The 20,279-nt window shown below is 61.6% G+C and overlaps 2 protein-coding genes across 5 annotated transcripts; both read left to right on the top strand.

The window, feature by feature from the left end:
- The first annotated feature begins 7,780 nt into the window (after positions 1–7,780).
- On the top strand, positions 7,781–14,376 carry DPYSL5 (dihydropyrimidinase like 5). Of its 3 annotated transcripts, none has more exons than XM_072333081.1 (13): positions 7,781–7,889; positions 9,238–9,502; positions 10,121–10,279; positions 10,535–10,714; positions 10,789–10,857; positions 10,957–11,001; positions 11,094–11,169; positions 11,262–11,418; positions 12,256–12,397; positions 12,486–12,628; positions 12,701–12,908; positions 13,375–13,543; positions 13,916–14,376. In XM_072333081.1, exons 2-13 carry the CDS (start codon positions 9,242–9,244, stop codon positions 13,999–14,001), a joined length of 1,695 nt encoding a protein of 564 aa, XP_072189182.1. In that variant the 5' UTR covers positions 7,781–7,889; positions 9,238–9,241; the 3' UTR covers positions 14,002–14,376. The 3 variants fall into 3 exon arrangements, with proteins under 3 accessions (XP_072189182.1, XP_072189184.1, XP_072189183.1); XM_072333082.1 differs by lacking the exon at positions 7,781–7,889 and adding an exon at positions 7,910–8,055; XM_072333083.1 differs by lacking the exon at positions 13,375–13,543.
- A 974-nt stretch (positions 14,377–15,350) lies between these two features.
- MAPRE3 (microtubule associated protein RP/EB family member 3) lies at positions 15,351–20,036 on the top strand. 2 transcript variants are annotated; one of them, XM_072331959.1, is made up of 7 exons: positions 15,351–15,480; positions 17,875–18,002; positions 18,096–18,241; positions 18,325–18,526; positions 18,927–19,078; positions 19,172–19,324; positions 19,416–20,036. In XM_072331959.1, the coding sequence occupies exons 2-7, from the start codon at positions 17,882–17,884 to the stop codon at positions 19,479–19,481; spliced, it is 840 nt and encodes a 279-aa protein (XP_072188060.1). In that variant the 5' UTR covers positions 15,351–15,480; positions 17,875–17,881; the 3' UTR covers positions 19,482–20,036. The 2 variants fall into 2 exon arrangements, with proteins under 2 accessions (XP_072188060.1, XP_072188061.1); XM_072331960.1 differs by having other exon boundaries at positions 18,325–18,481; positions 19,416–19,626.
- The last annotated feature ends 243 nt before the right edge of the window (positions 20,037–20,279 follow it).

Here is a 20,279-nt window from a genome sequence, read left to right on the forward strand (position 1 = left end):
TGTTGGTCAGGGGGATAATGACGATCATGGTGATGGTCAAGAACTTGTTGATGGGTCATGGTAACAGTGATGGTGACAGCAATAGTCATGGTTGTAGTCATGATCACGCTGGTGGTCGTGGTCATCGTGACAGTTGTGATGATGGTCATGGTGATGGTGGCTGTGACGGTCATGATGATGGTGATGGTCGTGGTGACAGTCACAGTGGCAGTGACAGTGGCGAGGACAACAGCCTGGTGGCAGAGTTCCGGAGCCGGGTGCATTCAGTGGTGCTGCGGTGCGGATGGTGCTCAGCGCTCGGGGTTCGGTTGCGGTGCGCGGGGAGAGCGCAGGGACTGGTGCTAAGGCACGGGGGGGCCCCGTTGCCGTCTCTTCCTGTAACTGTGAAAGGGGGGGTCCCGTGTGCAGGGCGGGGGCCTGGACACCCCCGGTCCCCCCATGCCACCACCGCCGCCGGCAGCTCGGTGCAGGGTGCTGGCTAATGCGCAGCGAGCCAGCCGGCGGCGTTGCAGGGTGCTTGGAGAGGTGCTTGGGGCAGGGGGTCCCCATGGTGCTAGGAGGGGGCAGTGCTGTGGGTCCTGTGTGGTGCTGGGTGCAGGGCCTGCACGGTGCGTGCTGCAGCATGGCTGCAAAGCCCTCATGACCCTGCAGTGCTGGGTGCAAATCCTGTGCCACTCTGCAATGTTGGGTGCAAATCCTAAAGCACTGAGTGCAAACCCTGCACAGCCCTGCAGCACAGGGTGCAAACCTTGCATGGCCCTGTAAGCACTGCTTGTCCATCCCGCGTTGCACTGCAGCACCAGGTGCAAGCTGTGCATGGCCCTGCAGCATAGGGTGCCAATTTTGCAGGGTCCTGCAGCAGTGATTGCAGGTCCTGCACAGCCCTGCAGCACCAGACGCAAACCTGGCATAGCCCGGCAGCATTAGGTGCAAACTTTGCGTGGTGCTGCAGCGCTGTTTGCCAGTTGTGCATGGTCCTGTGACACCAGGTGCAGAGCAGTGCATAGCCCTGCAGCGTAGGCTCCAAACTTTGCACGGCCTTGCAGCACAAGTTGCAGGCCCTGCATGGCCCAGCAGCAGAGGGTGCACGCTTTGCACAGCCCTGCAGCACTGCTTGCGGGTTGTGCACAGCGCTGCAACGCCTGGTGCAAGCTGCGCACGGCCCTGCAGTGTAGGGTGCAAACTATGCAGGTCCTTCACGGCCCTGCAGCTCCAGAGCAAGCGATGCACAGGCCTGCAGCACGCATTGCAATGCAGCACAGGGAAGCAGCAGCTCCTCCATTGCAGCACAACTGGAAGGCACCCGCGGCAGCGGCCCCCACTATGGGGGATGCTTGGGGAAAGAGTTCCGTTTTTAACGTCCCCGACCTACAGCTTTTTTTTAAAAGACAAACAGACACCTTTTGTTGCACAGCCCTAGGTTTAAGGAAAAAAAAAAAAAAAAAAAAGAAAAAAAGAAAAAAAAAAAAGAAAAAATAAAAAAAAATCAAAAATAAAAAAAAAAGAATAAAAAAAATTAAAAAAAAAAAAGAATTAAAAAAAAAAGAAACCTAAATTCCTTAAGATCCGCCGAGGGATAGGTGACAAACAAACACGGTGCTAAAACATTTTATTAAGAATATATATTGTTAACTTAAGTCTGCTGTCCAGACAATGACTGTTTGTTTCGTTTTCTCGTAGTGGAGTTTCAAAGAGCACTATAATTTTACTCTGATATATTATTATGGAAAAAAAAAAAAAAAAAAAAAAAGGAAAAGACAAAAAAAAAAAGAAAACCGTGGATAAAAAAAAATAATAATAAAAGATGGAGGGGAAAAAACAACAAAAGCAACGGGAGAAAGGAATGAATGAGAGGGGAAAAAAAAAATGAGAGGAATAAAAACAAAAAAGGAAAATAGAAAAAAAAAAGAAGAAAGAAAAAAAATATGGGGGAAAAAAAAAAAGAGAAAAAGAGGGGAAAAAAAAGCAAACCACAAGGCGTTGTAACTTTGCGTTGTAACTTTGTACTTGAAGCCAGCCGCGCTCGCGTGTTTCCGCCCCGCGCCGTGGAAGCCGCCGCAGCGCCGCAGTTGTGTGCCGCGCCGTGTGCTCACCACGAGGGATCGCCGCGTCGAGTTGGGACCGCTCCTCCGGCGGGCGCCGCCGCCCGCGCCACATTCCGCCCCGCGCCCTTCCTCCTCCTCCTCATCCTCCTCTCTTCTCTCTCTTTCTCTCTCTCTCTTTCTCTCTCTCGGTTCGTTCCTTTTGTTTTTGCGTTGTTTTGGGGTTGGTTTTTTTTTTCGTCGTTGTTGTTGTTGTTCCAGGTTTTTTGGGGGGGAGGGTTTTTTTGGGTTTGTTTTTTTATTTTTTTTTTTTTTTCGGAATTTTTGGGTTGTTTTTCTTTTTTTTTTTTTTTCTTTTTGTTATTGTTGGCTTTTTTTTTTTTTTTTATGTTAGGGTCGCTTCTCTATTTATTGCCGGGAGCTGTGTACATTTCACCGTACGGTTCGCCCGCGGCCGCTGCCCGGCGCTCTGTTGTATCTGTGTGAGTATTGCTCGTGACATTGCTGTTCTGAACTAATTAAGAGGTCAAATGCGTGCAGCAGGTGTAGGAAGTCTGTCCGTCCCGCTCCCATCCCATCCGCTTTTTTATTTTATTTTCTCTGGTGCCCAGAAGAATTACCATAAAAGACGAGCTCCTTTCTAATGTACTTGTGCTGGAGAACACTTGAATAAATGTACTGTTTTTGTGCAAAAAAAAAAAAGAAAAAAAAAAATCCACAAAAAAAAACCAACAAAAACAAACAAACAAAAAAAAGACAAAAAAAAAAAAAAAAAGGAGAAAAAAAAAGAGGAAAAAAAAAAGAAAAATCGGTCTCCGCGTGGTTTCCTGTGGCGCTGGTGGGATGCGGCCCATTGGGTGTGGGGTCCCATTGGTGATGGAGAGCTTAATAGGTGGTGGGGTTTCAATGGGTGGTGGGATCTCAGTGGGCGGTAGAGATCTCGGTGATGGGATCCAAGTGGGTGATGGCATCCCAATGGGTGGTAGAGACCTCAGTGGGTGCAGGTGGTGGGATCCCAATGGGTGATGGGGTCCCAATATGTCGTGGTGTTCCTCTTGGTGATGGGGACCCAATGGTGGAGGGGGAACCCCAATGAGTAATGAAGATCACAATGGATGATGGAGAAATCAGTGGGTGTGGGTGGTGAGATCCCAATGGGTGATGGGGTCCCAATGGGTAGTGGCAATCACATTGGTGATGGGGTCCAAATGGGTGATGGGGGACCACAATGAGTGATGGAGGTTCAATGGGTGATGGGTCCCAATGGGTGATGGGGTCCCAATGCGTGATGGAGACCTCAATGGGTGTGGGTGGTGGTATCCCAGTGGGTGATGGGGTCTCAGTAAGTTGTGTTGTTCCTGTTGGTGATGGGGACCCAATGGGTGATAGGGGAACCTCAATGAGTAATGAAGATCACAGTGGATAATGGGATCCCAGTGGGTGATGGCGTCCCAATGGTTGATGGAGAAATCAGTGGCTGTGGGTGGTGGGATCCCAATGGGTGATGGGGTCCCAATGGATAGTGGTACTCACATTGATAATGGGGTCCAAATGGGTGATGGGGGACCACAATGAGTGATGGAGGCTCAATGGGTGATGGGATCCCAATGCGTGATGGAGACCTCATTGGGTGGTGGGATCCCAATAGATGATGGGTTCCCAATTAGTAGTGGTGTTCCTGTTGGTGATGGGGACCCAATGGTGATGGGGGAACCTCAGTGAGTAATGAAGATCCCAGTGGGTGATGGAGAAATCAGTGGGTGTGGGTGGCGGGATCCCAATGGGTGATGGGGTCCCAATGTGTCCTGGTGTTCCTGTTGGTGATGGGGACCCAATGGTGATGGGGGAACCTCAGTGAGTAATGAAGATCCCAGTGGGTGATGGAGAAATCAGTGGGTGTGGGTGGCGGGATCCCAATGGGTGATGGGGTCCCAATGTGTCCTGGTGTTCCTGTTGGTAATGGGGACCCAATGGTGATGGGGGAACCTGAATGAGTAACAAAGATCACAATGGATGATGGAGAAATCAGTGGCTGTGGGTAGCGGGATCCCAGTGGGTGATGGGGTCCTAATGGGTAGTGGTACTCACGTTGATGATGAGGTCCAAATGGGTGATAGGGGACCAACAATGAGTGATGGAGACCTCAGTGGGTGATGAGGTCCCAATGGGTGATGGGATCCCAATGCTTAATGGAGACCTTGGTGCGTGTGGGTGGTGGGATCCCAATGGATGATGGAGTCCCAATTAGTAGTGGTGTTTCTGTTGGTGATGGGGACCCAATGGTGATGGGGGAACCTCGATGAGTAATGAAGATACCAATGGGTGATGGAGAAATCACTAGGTGTGGGTGGTGGGATCCAAATGGGTGATGGGATCCCAATGCTTAATGGAGACCTCAGTGGGTGTGGGTGGTGGGATCCCAATGGGTGATGGGGTCCCAATGAGTAGTGGTGTTCCTGCTGGTGATGGGGACCCAATGGGTGATGGGGGAACCTCAATGAGTAATGAAGATCCCAATGGGTGATGGGGGAACCTCAATGAGTAATGAAGATCCCAATGGGTGACGGGGTCCCAATGGGTAGTTGCACTCGCATTGGTGATTGGGTCCAAACGGGAGATGGGGAACCACAATGAATGATGGAAACCTCAATGGGTGATGAGGTCCCAGTGGTTGATGGAGACTTCAGTGGGTGTGGGTGGTGAGATCCCAATGGGTGATGGGGTCCCAATGGGTAGTGGCAATCACATTGGTGATGGGGTCCAAATGGGTGATGGGGGACCACAATGAGTGATGGAGGCTCAATGGGTGATGAGGTCCCAATGGGTGATGGGGTCCCAATGCGTGATGGAGACCTCAATGGGTGTGGGTGGTGGGATCCCAATAGATGATGGGGTCCCAATGAGTATTGGTGTTCCTGTTGGTGATGGGGACCCAATGGGTGATGGGGAAACCTCAACAAGTAATGAAGATCACAGTGGATAATGGGATCCCAGTGGGTGATGGCGTCCTAATGGTTGATGGAGAAATCAGTGGGTGTGGGTGGTGAGATCCCAATGGGTGATGAGGTCCCAATGTGTAGTGGGACCTCAATGGGTGATGGGAGCTCAGTGGGTGATGGAGATCTCAACAAGTAATAGGATCCCAATGAGTGATGGGATCCCAATGGGTAATGGTATTACCACAGGTGATGAGGTCCCTTTGGGTGACGCAGACCTCAGTGGGTGTGGGTAGTGGGATCCCAGTGGGTGATGGGGTCTCAGTAAGTTGTGTTGTTCCTGTTGGTGATGGGTACCAATGGGTGATGGTGGATTTCAATGAGTGATGGAGATCTCAACAGGTAATGGGATCCCAATGCATGATGGGGTGCCAGTGCGTAGAGGCATTCCCATTAGTGGTGGTGTCCAAATGGGTGATAGGATCCCAGTGGGTGATGAGGGACCTCAGTGAGTGATGGAGACCTCAGTGGGATCCCACTACACAGTGGGATCCCAATGGGGTGATGGGATCTCAGTGGGTAATGGGATCCCAGTGTGTGATGGGTGTGGGTGGTGGAATCCCAGTGGGTGATGGGGCCTCCATAAGTTGTGGTGTTCCTGTTGGTTATGGGGTCCCAATGGGTGATGGCACCTCAATGATGGAGACCTCAGTGGGTGATGGGATCCCATTACTTAGTGGGATCCCAATGGTGTGATGGGATGGGATCTCAGAGGGTGGTGGCACTCCCATTGGTGATGGGGCCTGAATGGGTGAAGGGATCCTAGTCAGTGATGGGACCTCAGTGAATGATGAAAACCACAGTGGGTTCTGGGTTCTCAAAGGGTCATGGGATCATATTGAGTTAGTGGCAACCCTGTTGACAGTGGGGTCCCACTGAGTGACAGGATCCCAGTGGGTGGCTGGAATACAATGAGCGATGGAGATCTCAGTGGGTGATGGGGTCCTATTGGGTCCCCCAATAGGGGATCTTGGTGGCTGATGGGGTTCCAGTGGGTGATAGAAACCTCAGTGGGTGATGAAATCCCACTGGATGGTAGGGTCTCAGTAGGTGATGGGATCTCAATGGGTGATGGGGTTCTAATGGGTGATGGAATCCCAGTGGACTATGTGATCCCAGTGGGTGATGGAAACCTCAATAGATGATGGGATCCCCATGGGTGATGAGGTCCCAGTGGGTGGTGGGGCCCTATGGATGATCAGTAGGTAATATATTGCCATTGGATAGTGAGGTCCCAATAAGTGGCAGGCTGTTAGTGGGTGATAGATTCCCATGGGAAGTGGAGTCTCAGTGGGTCCAATTAAGTAGTGACATACACTTTGGTGATAGGGCCCCAGCAGGTGATGGGGTTCCAGTGGGTGGCAGGGTCCCAGTGGATGATGGGATCTCAATAAGCAATGGATACCTCAATGGGTAATGGGACTTCAGCGGATGATGGGATCCAGATGGGTGATGGAGAACTTCAATGGGTGATGGGGTCCCAATGGGTGACAGGATCCTAGTAAGTGATGGAGACCATAATAAGCGAGGGAGACCTCAGTGGACAACAAGTGATGGGGTGCGATTGGGTAGTATCTAATGATCCCATTGCTGATTGGATCTCAGTGGATGACGAGGACCTCAGTAGGTGATGGGATCTCAGTGGGTGATGGGATCTCAGTGGGTGATGGGATCTCAGTGGGTGATGGGATCCCTGTGGATGCTGGAATCTCAATGAGATCCCAATGAGCGGTGGAGTCCCAATGGGTGGTCGGGTCCCAATGGATGGTGGGACCTAAGTGTGTGATGGGACTTCAATGGGTGCTGGTATCCCAACTGATTACGGGATTCCAATGGGTTATGGAGACCTCCATGGGCGATGGCATTCTCAGTAGGTGGCGAGGTCTCTGTAGATGACGAAATCCCAATGGATGGTGAGGTCAGTGTAGGTGATGGGATTTCCAGTGGGTGACAAGGACCTCAGTGGATGTTGGGATCCCAATAACCTATGGGGTCCTAATGGGAGATGAGAAGCGTATGTCAGAGCTCTGCTCTTGCAGCACAAGGCTGTGGGGCCTTGCACTTTCTCCCCACAAGCTGTGGGTCAGAAACCCCCTGGCACAGCACCTGCCTCTATAGGGTCTACAGGGGACTCTACGGGGAACTACAGGCTCTGTGGGGGGCTGTAGGGAGCTATCAAGGTCTACAGGGGTTGTAGGGGTTGCGCAGAGGATCTATAAGGGTTATGGAGGCTATAGGGAGGTATAGGGGATGTACAGGGTGTCATAGGGGACTGTAGGGTCTACGGGGGGCAATAGAGTTTATAGGGTCGATAGGGTCTATAGGATCAGTGTAGGTTTATAGGGTATATAGGAGTCTATATGGAACTATAGAGAGCTATAGGGGGCTATAGGGAGCTGCGGGGGATTATAGAGGACTATACGGTATATAGGGTCTATAGGAGATCTACAGGTTCTGTAGGGTATGTCTATGGTGCAAAGCCATTGGGCCTTCCGGGGCGGGGTGACCACTGGGGGGCTGAGCTCAGCCAATGAGATACCCGGAGAGCCGTGACCAGCCAATGGGATTCCTCGGGGCGCTGCCATCAGCCAATGGCATTTCACGTAGGGTCCTGCGGGCGGGGCCCTCGGTGCCGTCCCCACGGCAACGACAGGTGCCGCCGGGTGGGCGTGGTCTCACCTCCAGGCCCCGCCCATTACACCTGCCCATCAGAAAGCCCCGCCCACAAACGGGAAACGAGGGCAACGATTGGACGAACGTTCGTCGGGCCCCGCCCCCGAGGGCGTGGCTTGTGGGGATAGCGGAGCGGAGCGGAGGGTGCGGCGGGAGCGGAGCGGAGCGGATAACGGAGGTACGGGAGGGAGCGGCGGGAGCGGCGGGGGAACGCGGTGTTATTATGGGATGGCCGGGGTGCCGCTATGGGATACGACGGGATTCGGTGGGAAATGGCACGTCTGCTCCCGCCGGGCCCCGTTGGTCTCTCCCGTATCGCGATAGGCCGGTCCCGATCGCGACAGGTGCGCGTATCGCGATGGGGACGGGCTGTCGCGATATGCCCCGGGGTCACCTCCGCGTTCACCTCTTCCCTCGGGTGGCCGCGTCGCGACGGGACCGAGGGTGGGCGCGGGGTATCGCGATAGGGCGGGGAACAATGGGGCTTTGTGTGCGGGGCGGTACCGGGGGGGGGGGGCGGGGAGCGGCGGCGGTACCGGAGCGGATGGAGACACTACGGGCGTGGCCGCAGCGCCGCCGCCTTTGTCCTCCGCGGGGCCGCGGCACAAAGCGGGGAGGTGGGGGGGGGGCGGGCGGGGCCGCGTGGGATTTGGGGCCGGGAGGTGCGCGGGGTGCGGGGCGGGAACCGCTGCGGGGATGCGGGTTGGTGGGGGGGGGGGGGGGATGCGGGCGGTGCCCGTCGGGTCTGTAGGGGACCGCGGTGGGAGTCGGGGCGGCCGATGGGGAGATGGGTTCGGGGCCGAGCGGCGTTCGGGGCCGCGCTCCGTGGAGCCCACGCGCGTCTCGCCCGCCCCGCCGCCCCCTTCCCCCCCAGCGGGTCGGATCCCGGCGCTCCCCGTGGGTCGGCCCCATCGCGCCGTGCTGCTGCAGGGCGGTGCCGCTCCACGACGCCCCAAATCCGTCACCGTTGTCTCTTTCATCTCCGGGCTGCCACGCAACAGCCGCCCCGAGCCGTCCCCACGTCCCCATTCATCCCCGCGCCGCGAGGGTCTGCCCCTCTGGGTCTGCCCCTATGGATCTGTCTCTATGGGTCTGTCTCTATGGGTCTTCCCCTCTGGGTCTGCCCCTCTGGGTCTGCCCCTATGGGTCTGCCCCTATGGATCTGTCTCTATGGGTCTGTCTCTATGGGTCTTCCCCTCTGGGTCTGCCCCTCTGGGTCTGGCCCCGTGGGGCTCTGACTCTCCGTCCCCACGGTGCGGGGCTGGAGCAGTGCTGCTATGTGGGTAATGACATTCCCGGTGTTACGGGGTGTGGGTCGGACCCGCGGCCCCACCCCGGGCAGCTGCCCGAGCCACGGTGCTGGGATGCTCAGCTGCTGCGTCCCCGTGGCAGGAGGCAGAGTCGCCCCATTGCACGTGGGGCTGTGGGTTATGGGCTTAGCGTGGGGCTGCATGCGGGTGGTGCCGGCCCTACAGAGCGCCCCATTGACCCCCGTGGCACCCCGCTGCCCCACGCCGTGCCCGCAGCACCATGCTCGCCAACGCGGCCTCGGTGCGGATCCTGATCAAGGGGGGGAAGGTGGTGAACGACGACTGCTCCATGGAGGCCGACGTCTACATCGAGAACGGCATCATCCAGCAAGTGGGGCGCGAGCTGATGATCCCCGGCGGTGCCAAAGTGATCGACGCCAGCGGGAAGCTGGTCATCCCCGGCGGCATCGACACCAGCACCCACTTCCACCAGACCTTCATGAACGCCACCTGCCTCGATGACTTCTACCACGGCACGAAGGTGGGCTGCACCGTGGGGATGAAGGGTGTAGAGTGGGGTTGGGGGGGTTGAGTTAGAGCCATATGGATCATAGCCCCATGGATGTCACTACTGGATCTAGCACCTGGCTGTGTTGTAGGTCTTGGTCATGCCCTGGCTCCTAGCCCTATGTCCTGTGGGTCTCAGTTATGCCACAAGTACCAGGCATGCTGTGGGTCCCAGTTGTGCCACGCTGTGGGTCCTGGCCATGCCATGGGTCCCATTTGTGTCACAGGTCCCAGTCATGCTGTAGGTCCCAGTCATGCTGTGGGTCCCAGAAGTGCCATGCCGTGGGTCCCAGCCATGCCGTGGGTCCCAGCCTTGCTGTAGATTCCACCCATGCCATAAATCTCAGCTGTTCCATGGGTCCCACCCCCAGCCCCTCTCCTCCCAGCACAGCCCCATCCCCATCCCCTGCACAGAGCTCCATTGTGCGGGGCAGCACCGTCTGTCCCCGTCCCCATCCCTGCAGCGCACACAATGACAGCGGTGACACCCGGCGCGGTGCCACCGCCAAAGCAGCTTTGTGGCTTTGTGGCTTAGCTCTGCGGGGTGACACGGGGCCATCGCCCCACCAGCTCCCCACCGTTGTTCCCGCAGGCGGCGCTGGTGGGGGGCACGACGATGGTGCTGGGCCACGTGCTGCCCGCCAAGGAGCGCTCGCTGGTGGACGCCTTCGAGCGGTGCCGGGCTCTGGCAGACCCCCAGGTGTGCTGCGACTACGCCCTGCACGTGGGCGTCACCTGGTGGGCGCCGCAGGTGGGTGACCCCCCCCCCATGGGGTGGGTGGGTGGGATCCTCCTCCCCACTGAGCCTCCCGTGTGCCTGTCTGTGCCTGATCCATAGCGCACCATGGCACCGCTGTGTGCCCAGCTGCACCCCCAGCTATGGATCCCCATTGCATGCACCCCATAGCTCCGTGTGCCCCAGAGACACTCTGCCCCCCTCCCACGGGGTGACGTGTGGGCCCCGCTCCATACGGTGGTGCCCGCAGCCGCTGTGCCCCCACTGCAGGTGAAGGCAGAGATGGAGACGCTGGTGAGGGAGAAGGGAGTGAACTCCTTCCAGATGTTCCTGGCCTACAAGGAGCTGTACATGCTGCGGGATGGGGAGCTGTACCAGGCCCTGCGTGCCTGCCGGGACATCGGGGCCATCGCCCGCGTGCACGCTGAGAATGGGGACCTGGTGGCTGAGGTGGGCGAGGGGCTGCAGGGATGGGGGGGGCACAGTGACAGGGTGACACCGCAGCGCTGCGCTGTGCCCCGCAGGGAGCGAAGGAAGCACTGGAGCTGGGCATCACCGGGCCTGAGGGCATCGAGATCAGCCGGCCTGAGGAGGTGGGTGCAGGGACGGGGGGGGGCAGAGGCTGTCCCCGCTCCATTCCCTGCCCCCGTTGCCCCCCTCTTGGTGCCATACCTTGCTCCCTCTCCCCACAGCTGGAGGCGGAGGCCACGCACCGCGCCATCACCATCGCCAACAGGGTGAGTGCTGTGTGCCGGGGGGGCTGCGGGTGGTGCCCCCGACCCGGGGGTCTCCGTGTCCCCGTGTCACCCCATGGCGGCACTGCCCGCAGACGCACTGCCCCGTCTACCTGGTCAACGTCTCCAGCATGGCGGCGGGGGACGTCATCGCGGCCGCCAAGATGCAGGGTACGCCAAGGGGGGCTGCGGGGATGTGCGTGGGGACGTGGGCACCTGCGTGGGCACGTGGTCCGCATCCCCACCCCGTGCCCCTCCTGCAGGGAAGGCGGTGTACGCCGAGACGACGACGGCGCATGCCACGCTGACGGGGCTGCACTACTACCACCAGGACTGGTTCCACGCCGCCGCCTACGTCACCGTGCCCCCGCTGCGCCTCGACACCAACACCTCCGCTCACCTCCTCAGCCTGCTTGCCAGGTACCCCCACCTGGGTACCCCCACCCGGCTACCTCGGGGCGCCCCAACCCCATCCCCAGCCCCTTGGTGCCCTGATGCCCAAACACCCTGCTCCATGGCTGTCCCACTGCTGAGCACCCCACTGTATGGGCACCCCGCCCCCCGAGCACCCCACTCCCCAAACATCCTACTGCACAAGTGCCCAGCACCCCAGGCACCCAACTCTCCAAGCATCCTGCTGCATGAGTGTCCCCCTCCCCAAGAACTCCATTGCTCGAGTGTCCCACACCCATCAGCCCCCCCTGCATGGGTGCCCAGCTCCCCAAGCACCCTACTCCATGGTTCCTGAGCACCCCATTGTATGGAGGCCCCACTCCCTGAGCACCTCAATGCATGGGTATCTCAGTTCACAAGCACCTGACTCTCCAAGCACCCCGCTGCATGAGTGTCCCACTCCTCAAGGACCCCACTATGTGGGTGCCCAACTCCCCAGGCACCCTGCTCCATGGGTCCTGAGCACCCCACTGCATGGAAGCCCCAATCCCCGAGCACCTCAATGTGTGAGTATCCCTATCCTTGAGCACCCCACTCCCCAAGCACCCTGCTCACCAGGCATCCCATTGCGTGGGTGCCCAGCTCCCCAAGCACCCCCCTCCATGGGTCCTGAGCACACTACTGCATGGAAGCCCCACTCTCCGAGCAACTCAATGCATGGATGTCCCCTCCTCCGAGCCCACAGCTCTCCAGCCACCCCTCTACACCACTCCTGAGCGCCCCATTGCACAGAACCCCTCCTCCCCATGCCTCCCCCCCAAAACCAGCGATGACCCCCAGCCCCGCCATCCCCATTCCCCGCAGTGACACCCTGAACGTGGTGGCCTCGGATCACCGCCCGTTCAGCGCCAAGCAGAAGGCGATGGGCCGCGAGGACTTCACCAAGATCCCGCACGGCGTCAGCGGGGTGCAGGACCGCATGAACATCATCTGGGAGCGCGGCGTGGTGCGTGCGGTGGCTGCGGCCCTATAGGGGTGACGCTGAGCCCCAGCCTCGGGGGGAGGGACGTCCTCACCCCGCTCCCACCCCGCAGGTGGGGGGCAAAATGGACGAGAACCGCTTCGTGGCCGTCACCAGCTCCAACGCGGCCAAGCTGCACAACCTGTACCCGCGCAAGGGTCGCATCGTGCCCGGCGCCGACGCCGACGTGGTGGTGTGGGACCCCGAGGCCACCAGGTCGGTGTGGGGCGCAGCGGCACGGATGGCAGCCGCAGGGCAACGCTCAGCACCCCGCTTCTCACCCACCAGGACCATCTCAGCCAGCACCCAAGTGCAGGGAGGGGACGTCAACCTGTACGAGAACATGCGCTGCCACGGCGTGCCGCTGGTCACCATCAGCCGCGGGCGCGTGGTGTATGAGAACGGAGTCTTCATGTGCGCCGAGGGAACCGGGCGCTTCTGCCCGCTGCGCTCCTTCCCCGACTGCGTGTACAAGAAGCTGGTGCAGCGTGAGAAGGTGTGCGGCACGGGGACGGGCGGGCAGCAGTGGCCTGGATGACACAGACCCATCCCCACCTTCATCTCCATCCGCACCCCCATGTCCATCCCCATCCCCCTCCCTGATGTGTCCCCCCACCACGGCATCCAAACCATTGCTGGGGGACGCGGGTTGGTGTTGCTCTGAGGGGGGGCACGGGCCATCCACCTCCTCCTCATATACCACAGACCACCCCCCCGTCTCCATCCCACACTGAGGGGCACCTCATGCCCACCCCATGGCTGCAGGGAGACCCCACAACCCCACGCCCACCCCACATCCCCACACCCACCCCACTGCCCGCAGCCCCACAGCCACCCCCAGCCCTACGCTCACCCCATAACCCCGCACCCACCCCATAGCCCCCCCAGACGGGCTCAGCTCACAGCTTCCCCCTCCCCCCCCTGCTCTGTGCTTCTCCCCCTCCAACCCGATCTCCCGGCAGAGCTTAAAGCCGAGGCCCGTGGACCGCAGCCCGTACCTGGGGGACGTGGCAGCAGTGGTCCACGCGGGGAAAAAAGAGACGGGGACGCCCCTGGCCGATACGCCCACCCGGCCCGCCACGCGCCACGGGGGCATGAGGGACCTGCACGAGTCCAGCTTCAGCCTGTCCGGTAAGAGGGACCCGGCACCCCCAGGGCACCCCAGGAGTGATCTGGGCTTCCCAGTACCTCCCCAGCCACCCCACAAATTCGGAGCATCACAGAACCCAGTACAGCCCTGAGCATCGCAGTGCATCCCGGTGCTCCCCAGCTGTCCCAATGTACCCCCCCATGCGCCCCCTACATCCTTCCCCCATCCCCCCTCCTCTGTATGCAGCACCCACAGCTCCTCCTGGGCCGGGCAGGGGCTGAGCCCACCCTCATCCCATTCCCATCCCCATCCCACGCTCCCATGGTGTTGGAGTGGTGCTGGGTTGGGGGGGAGGCTGCGCTGCGGGTCCCGTCCACCCATCCCCGTGTCCGTCCGTCTGTCCCCCCCCGCAGGTTCGCAGATCGATGATCACGTCCCCAAACGCGCCTCGGCCCGGATCCTCGCCCCCCCCGGAGGGCGATCGAGCGGCATTTGGTAACGCCGAGGGGCTGCCCCCCAAGTGAGGATGCAGGCAGCCCTCCGGCGGGGCCCCCCCACGCCCCGAGCCCCCGGCTCAGCCGAGACGTGGCCCCTCCCGTGGGGGTGCCCCGGTGGATGGGGGGGGGGACCCCCTGGAGCTGTGCCGTAGGGCTGTGGCTTCGAGCCCCAGAGATGGAGCCGGGGCTGAGAGGAGTGGGGGTGGTTGGGGGGTGGCAGGAGGAGGGCCCCCCATCCCCCGTCCCCTTTCCCGTCCCTTTTCTGTTTGCACGTCGGGTTTGGATCAGTGAGCATTTTTTTGCCTCCTTTGTGCATCGCGTGGAAATGCCCCCAATAATGGTTCGTGTCGATAGCGGGAGGGGACACACCGAAGGGACCCCCCCCCAAAAACACCCCCCCCAACGCCCCCCAGCTCCTCCCCAACCCCCCTACACACACACACCATGGTGCTATGGGGCCGCCCCTGCCCCCTGCCCCCTTCCCCCCCCCCCCCCCTTCCTTCCCCCGGGGTAGTGTGAGATGTGAAATGTGGCTTCGTGCACTTTGTCCCCGTAGATGTCCCCGTAGGCGAGGGGGGGGTTCGCTCCCGTCGCGCATTAAAAACTGTTCTCACCGCAGCCTTGTTTGATGGGAGGGGGACGGAGGGGCGGCAAATAGGGACGTGGGATGGGAATACGGGGATGTGGGGACATGGAGGTGGGGACATGGGGATGTGGGGACATGGGGATGTGGGGACATGGAGGTGGGGTCATGGGGACGCCAATGGGGATATGGCATGGGGACGCAGGGAGGTGGGGAGATGGGGGCTTGGAAATGAAGACATGGGGACACGGGGACATGGAGATGGGGACACGGGGATGTAGGGACACAGAGCAAGGGGACATGGGGACGCAAATGGGAATGTGACATGGGGACGATGGAGACACAGGGATGGGGACACGGGAGCACAGGAAGGTGGGGATACAGGGACATGGGGACATGGGAGTGTGGGGACACAGGGACGTGGGACACGGAGACACAAGGATGTGGGGATGGAGGGACATAGAGGAGGGGGGGGGAGATGGGGACGATGGAGACACAGGGATGGGGGTATGGGAACACAGGGACATGTGAGGAGACAAACGTGATGTGGGGATATGGGGACACGGGCACAAGGATGTGGGGATGGAAGGACACAGAGCGGGGGGGACATGGGGACACAGATGGGAACGTGACATGGGGACAGTGGAGCCATAGGGACCCCCGAAGGCCGCCACAGTCCTCCACCGCCGCCGGCCGCCAGGGGGCGCTGTGCCGGAAGCGGCGCAGGAGAGAAGGGGGCGGTCCCTCCGCCCGTTGCCGTGGCGACGCGGGGGCGTGGTCAGCGCGGCCCCACCCCGCAGCGGGGAAGCGGCGGCGGCGCATGCGCAGTGCCCGCCCGGTGCCGGCCCGGTCCCCAGAGCGCTGCGGGCGGCGGAGAACGGCGGGGGCGGCCCGAGCGGTGAGCGGGGAGACGGCGGGAACCAACGGGGGGACGGGACGGAGCCGGGAGGGGGGAAAGGGGTCGGGACGGACCTGTCCGGGGTGGGGGGGGGGGGAACCGGGAGCGGTCGGGGGGTCCGAACGGCCCTCCGGGATGGAGCGGCCCTCGGGGGGGGGGGGGGCGGCCGTTGTGGTGCTGCGGGGCGAGGAGGGGGGGGCGGCGGCGGCCTGGTGGGCTCCGGGAGGCGCTGCGGTGACACGGCGCTGACACGGCGGTAACACGGCGGTGATACGGCGCTGACAGCGGGCATAGCGCTGTCACGGCGGCATTGCCGGTGCACGGGGACGCGTCCCGGCGCCCCCCGGTGCTGAGCGGCACAGCTCCGTGCCCGCTGTAGGGACGCGGCCCCGCCGCCACCGCCCCGGGTCCCCGCCGGCAGCGCCGTGCCCCGCACGTTTGTTTGTCGCCGGGACGCGGCTCCCAAAATAGCAGCGCTCCATCCACCGTGCGGGCGGGGAGACCCGCAGCCCTCCCATCCCGCAGCCTCCATCCATCCCTCCATCCCTCCATCCATCCCTCCATCCATCCATCCCTCCATCCATCCATCCATCCCTCCATCCATCTCTCCATCCATCCATCCCTCCATCCATCCATCCCTCCATCCATCCCTCCATCCATCCATCCATCCCTCCATCCATCCATCACTCCACCCGTCCATCCGTCCATCCCTCCCTCCCTCCCCCACCCGGTTCCCCCCCGTTCTCTCCGTTATTCCCGTCCCTGCTCACCCAGCGTCTCGCTGTGCCACAATTGAAATGCAGAGCTAAGCGCCCGGCCTGCCCGCCCCGATGCGCGGCTGCGCTGCCGCAGGGCCGCGGGGATGGGGGGGGAGCGGGGGAACGGAACGGGACCCGGGGTCTCCTCTGCTCCGGAGCTTCCCCCTCCCCCGTTCCCGCAGATCGTGGGGTCTTCTACCCTTTGGGGTCTCGCTGATGAAGAGATCCCTCCTGCTGGGGTTCCTCCTCTGTTCCCGAGGTCCCTGATCCTGGGGGTGGTCTCTGATCCCGATGTCCCTCGTGGGATCTTTGCTCCTGGGCTCCTTCCAGTGCTGGGATCCCCTCCTGATTGAGGTTCTTCTGGCTCCCAGGGCTCCCTCCGTTCCTGGGCTCCCTGCTGTCGGGGTACCCCCCGATCATGGAATCCCTCCCCCCGACCCCGAAGGTCCCCCCAGCTCTCGGGGTCTCCGCTGACCCCCACTCCTCCCCCAGCCGCAGGGTCTCCCCCGTCGGCTCGGCGCCGTACCGACAGCCACCGATTCCCGTTACCCGGTGGCTGCCGGTTGAACGAGACCCCGGCGGCCGCGGCACGGCGGCGGTGCCCACATCGGGCTGCCACACGTGGCACCGCGTCTGGCGCGGGGTTGACCTGAATTCGCCGCCGCTGTTGCGAGCAAAGTCCTTGTCTCACTATAAAACGAGGAGGAGCCCCGCACTGAGCGGCCCGGGGCCGCCGTTGCCCTCGGGGTTGTCCCCATCGCGCACCGTGTGCCGGCGGCACGGCCGCACCGCAGTGCGTGGCTCAGCGCCGCGCATGACTCAGCTCCGCTCCCCCCCGCACCGACAGCTCCGGGCCGGGGGGACCCAGCGGGGCGGCTGCACCCCGAGTGAATGGGACGGGGTGGGTTCGTCCCCCTCCCTCCCCCCGTAGCGTGGTTCGCAGCTGGCCCCTAAGCCGTGATCTCTGATCTGCGCCGCAGAGTGAAAGCGGATTAATGCCTATGGATGGGGGCTCGGGGGGCTCCGGGAGGGGGGGAGGTGGGACCCCCACGACACCCTCAGTGTAGGTAGGGTCGCTTCCCAACGCCTTTGGCCGCAGCCAGTGGGATGATCGCTGTGTGGGGTGAGGGTGCAGCACCGCGGCCACCTCCCACCCCACCCCCCTCCGACCTCCAGTGCTGCGCTGTGGGGCTGGGGGCTGCGCCCTGCTCCACATCCCCTCGCCATCTGGGCACGGGATCTGTTGGCAGATGTTACCCCTGTAAGCCCTGCTGCAGTGTACCCCGGGCAGATTAGGATGCTATCGAGGGCTGGGCCGAGCCGGAGGGGCTGTAAGCTGCTTATGGGGTTGGTGGCACACCCACAGCCCCCCGGCACCATGGCTGGGGCATCGTGATGGTACCCGGCTGCATAATGCAGTCTGTGCCCCACAGCCGTGCCCCGTGGGTGGAACATCCCAATAGGGGGGGTCACAGCCTGCGCCCCAGAGGGAGGTCCCAGGGGCATCAGGCTGCGTCCTGCCCCACAGCTGTGACCCTCAGAGTGGGGGTCTCAATGGCAAAGGGCCGCATCCTGCCCCACAGCCGTGCCCTACAGAAGACTGGGGGATCCCACATGACTCCCCATCTCTCCGCAGCTGGGGCATGGCCGTCAATGTGTACTCCACCTCGGTGACCAGCGAGAACCTGAGCCGGCATGACATGCTGGCCTGGGTCAACGACTCTCTGCAGCTCAACTACACCAAGATCGAGCAGCTCTGCTCAGGTGGGGATGTGCCACCGCCCCTTCGTGTCCCCCCCGAGGGTGTCACAGCCACCTGACACACGTTCTCCCTTCCCACCCCTTACCTCCCTCTAGGGGCTGCTTACTGCCAGTTCATGGACATGCTGTTCCCCGGCTGCGTGCACCTGCGGAAGGTGAAGTTCCAGGCTAAGCTGGAGCACGAGTACATCCACAACTTCAAGGTGCTGCAAGCCGCCTTCAAGAAGATGGGAGTGGATAAGGTGGGTCCTGGGCTGGGGTGGAGGGCACACAGAGGGGGGGTCCTGAGTGGGGAGGGCGGCCCCCAGCCCGTGTGTCCCCACAGATCATCGCAGTGGAGAGGCTGGTGAAGGGAAAGTTCCAGGACAACTTTGAGTTCATCCAATGGTTCAAGAAGTTCTTTGATGCCAACTACGACGGGAAGGAATACAACCCTCTGCTGGCGCGGCAGGGCCAGGATGCGGCGCCCGCCCCTAACCCAGGTGATCACAGCTTCAACAAACCCAAGAAACTCATTGGCACTGCAGGTAATGCCCGGGACCCCCGCCTCCCCGCGCCCCACATCGCTCTCACTGCTCTCAGTGTGCACCCCCAGCGTGCCCCCACCCTGCCCTGCCTGCGCTCTGCTGCCTGCAGCCATCAGGGACGGTGGCACAACCCAGGGCTGTGCGGTGACCCTGGGGGCACCGCCACGACTTAGGGACGGTGCCACGACCGGGGGACGGTGCCCCGGACCATGGATGAGTGCCTGCTGGCTGCCTGCATGGCAAAGCCCCCCCCAACCCGGTCACAAGGGCAGCGGGGGGCGCAGGGAGGGCTCTGCCTGGGGAAACTGAGGCACGGGGGTGGCTCGGCCCTTCAGCCTGCTGCCAATGGGAGGGGATTCTCCAGCATTAACGCTGCTCTCCGAACCCTCCCCTTCCCAAGTCCCACAGAGGACCTCCCCCACGGGCCCCAAGAACACGCAGCACCCGGCACGGCTGGGCAACGTCCCCAGCGGCATCCTGAGGAAAAACTCACCTGCCACCCGCAACGGGGGCTCCGAGGCTGACGCACAGATCCTGGAGCTCAACCAGCAGGTACGTTGGGGAGCACGGAACGAAGGGAACCCCCCCCCCCATCCACACACATACATACATCAGTGCTAACGTCCCCGTCTGACCTGCCTGCAGCTGATGGACCTGAAGCTGACGGTGGACGGCTTGGAGAAGGAGAGGGATTTCTACTTCAGCAAACTGCGGGACATCGAACTCATCTGCCAGGAGCACGAGAACGAGAACAGCCCCATCATCAGCGGCATCGTCAGCGTGCTCTACGCCACCGAGGTGCGTGCCCTGCAGCGCAGCCCCGCGGCCGCCTTCGTTCATTCCCCATTCAACGCAGCCCGGTGCTGACGGTTCCGTTGTCCCCACGCAGGAAGGCTTCGCCCCGCCGGAGGACGACGAGCTGGAGGAGCAGCAAACGGAGCAGGACGAGTACTGAACCGCCGCGGCCCACCCCACGTGCGACCCCTCCATAGACATTGAGGTCTGAGCCCCTGCACCCCACCGCCATCGCAGCTCCGTGGGACAGCGCCGGTCTCCACAATAAACCGATGTCACCGCACAGCGGAGCGGGGCCGTGCGTCTGCCGGACGGGGGAGGGGGGGGGGGGAAGAGACGCGCCCCCAGCCCCATCCTCGCCCCTTTCACCCCATATTTATTTCAGTTCCTCTCCGCCCCCCCACTGTGCCATGGCTTTCCAAAGGGGGGGGGGGCGCCTCGCTGTGCCCACACCGTGAGCCGGGGGATCCGAGCGGGGCCCGCAGCCCGGAGAGAGAAGGAGGAGGAGGAGGAGGAGGAGGAGGAAGGTCCCGGCCCGGTGCGGGCGGCGCGGGTCCGGGCGCTGGGGAAGGGGGGGGGGGGGGGGAGGGGAGAGGGGTACCGAGAGCGGCCCGGCCCGGCCTTCCCCCTCGCTGCATCGCTTACAGCGCCGTCACCGCGGTTGCACAGCGCGCATCTGTGATCGTTCGGGTTTATTTAAATAAACTTCGCGTGGTACAACGCTGTGCGAAACCGAACCGCGGGGCAGCGGCACCGCCGGGACACGGGGAGGAAACGGGGCGGGGTGAGAGGGAGAGCACCGCGGGAAATGGACGGCGGTGGGTGGGGACATGCAAATAAACGGGAGCGCGAGGCATGACGGGAGCGAGATAAAGCAGGAACGGAACGAGCGTGGACACCCGTGGGCACCGCGTGGGTGTCGGCGTGGGCAGCACGGAGGGGCGGAGCGGGACGGAGC

The sequence above is a fragment of the Excalfactoria chinensis genome, chromosome 3 (genome assembly GCF_039878825.1).
Source record: "Excalfactoria chinensis isolate bCotChi1 chromosome 3, bCotChi1.hap2, whole genome shotgun sequence".
NCBI lineage: Eukaryota > Metazoa > Chordata > Aves > Galliformes > Phasianidae > Excalfactoria > Excalfactoria chinensis.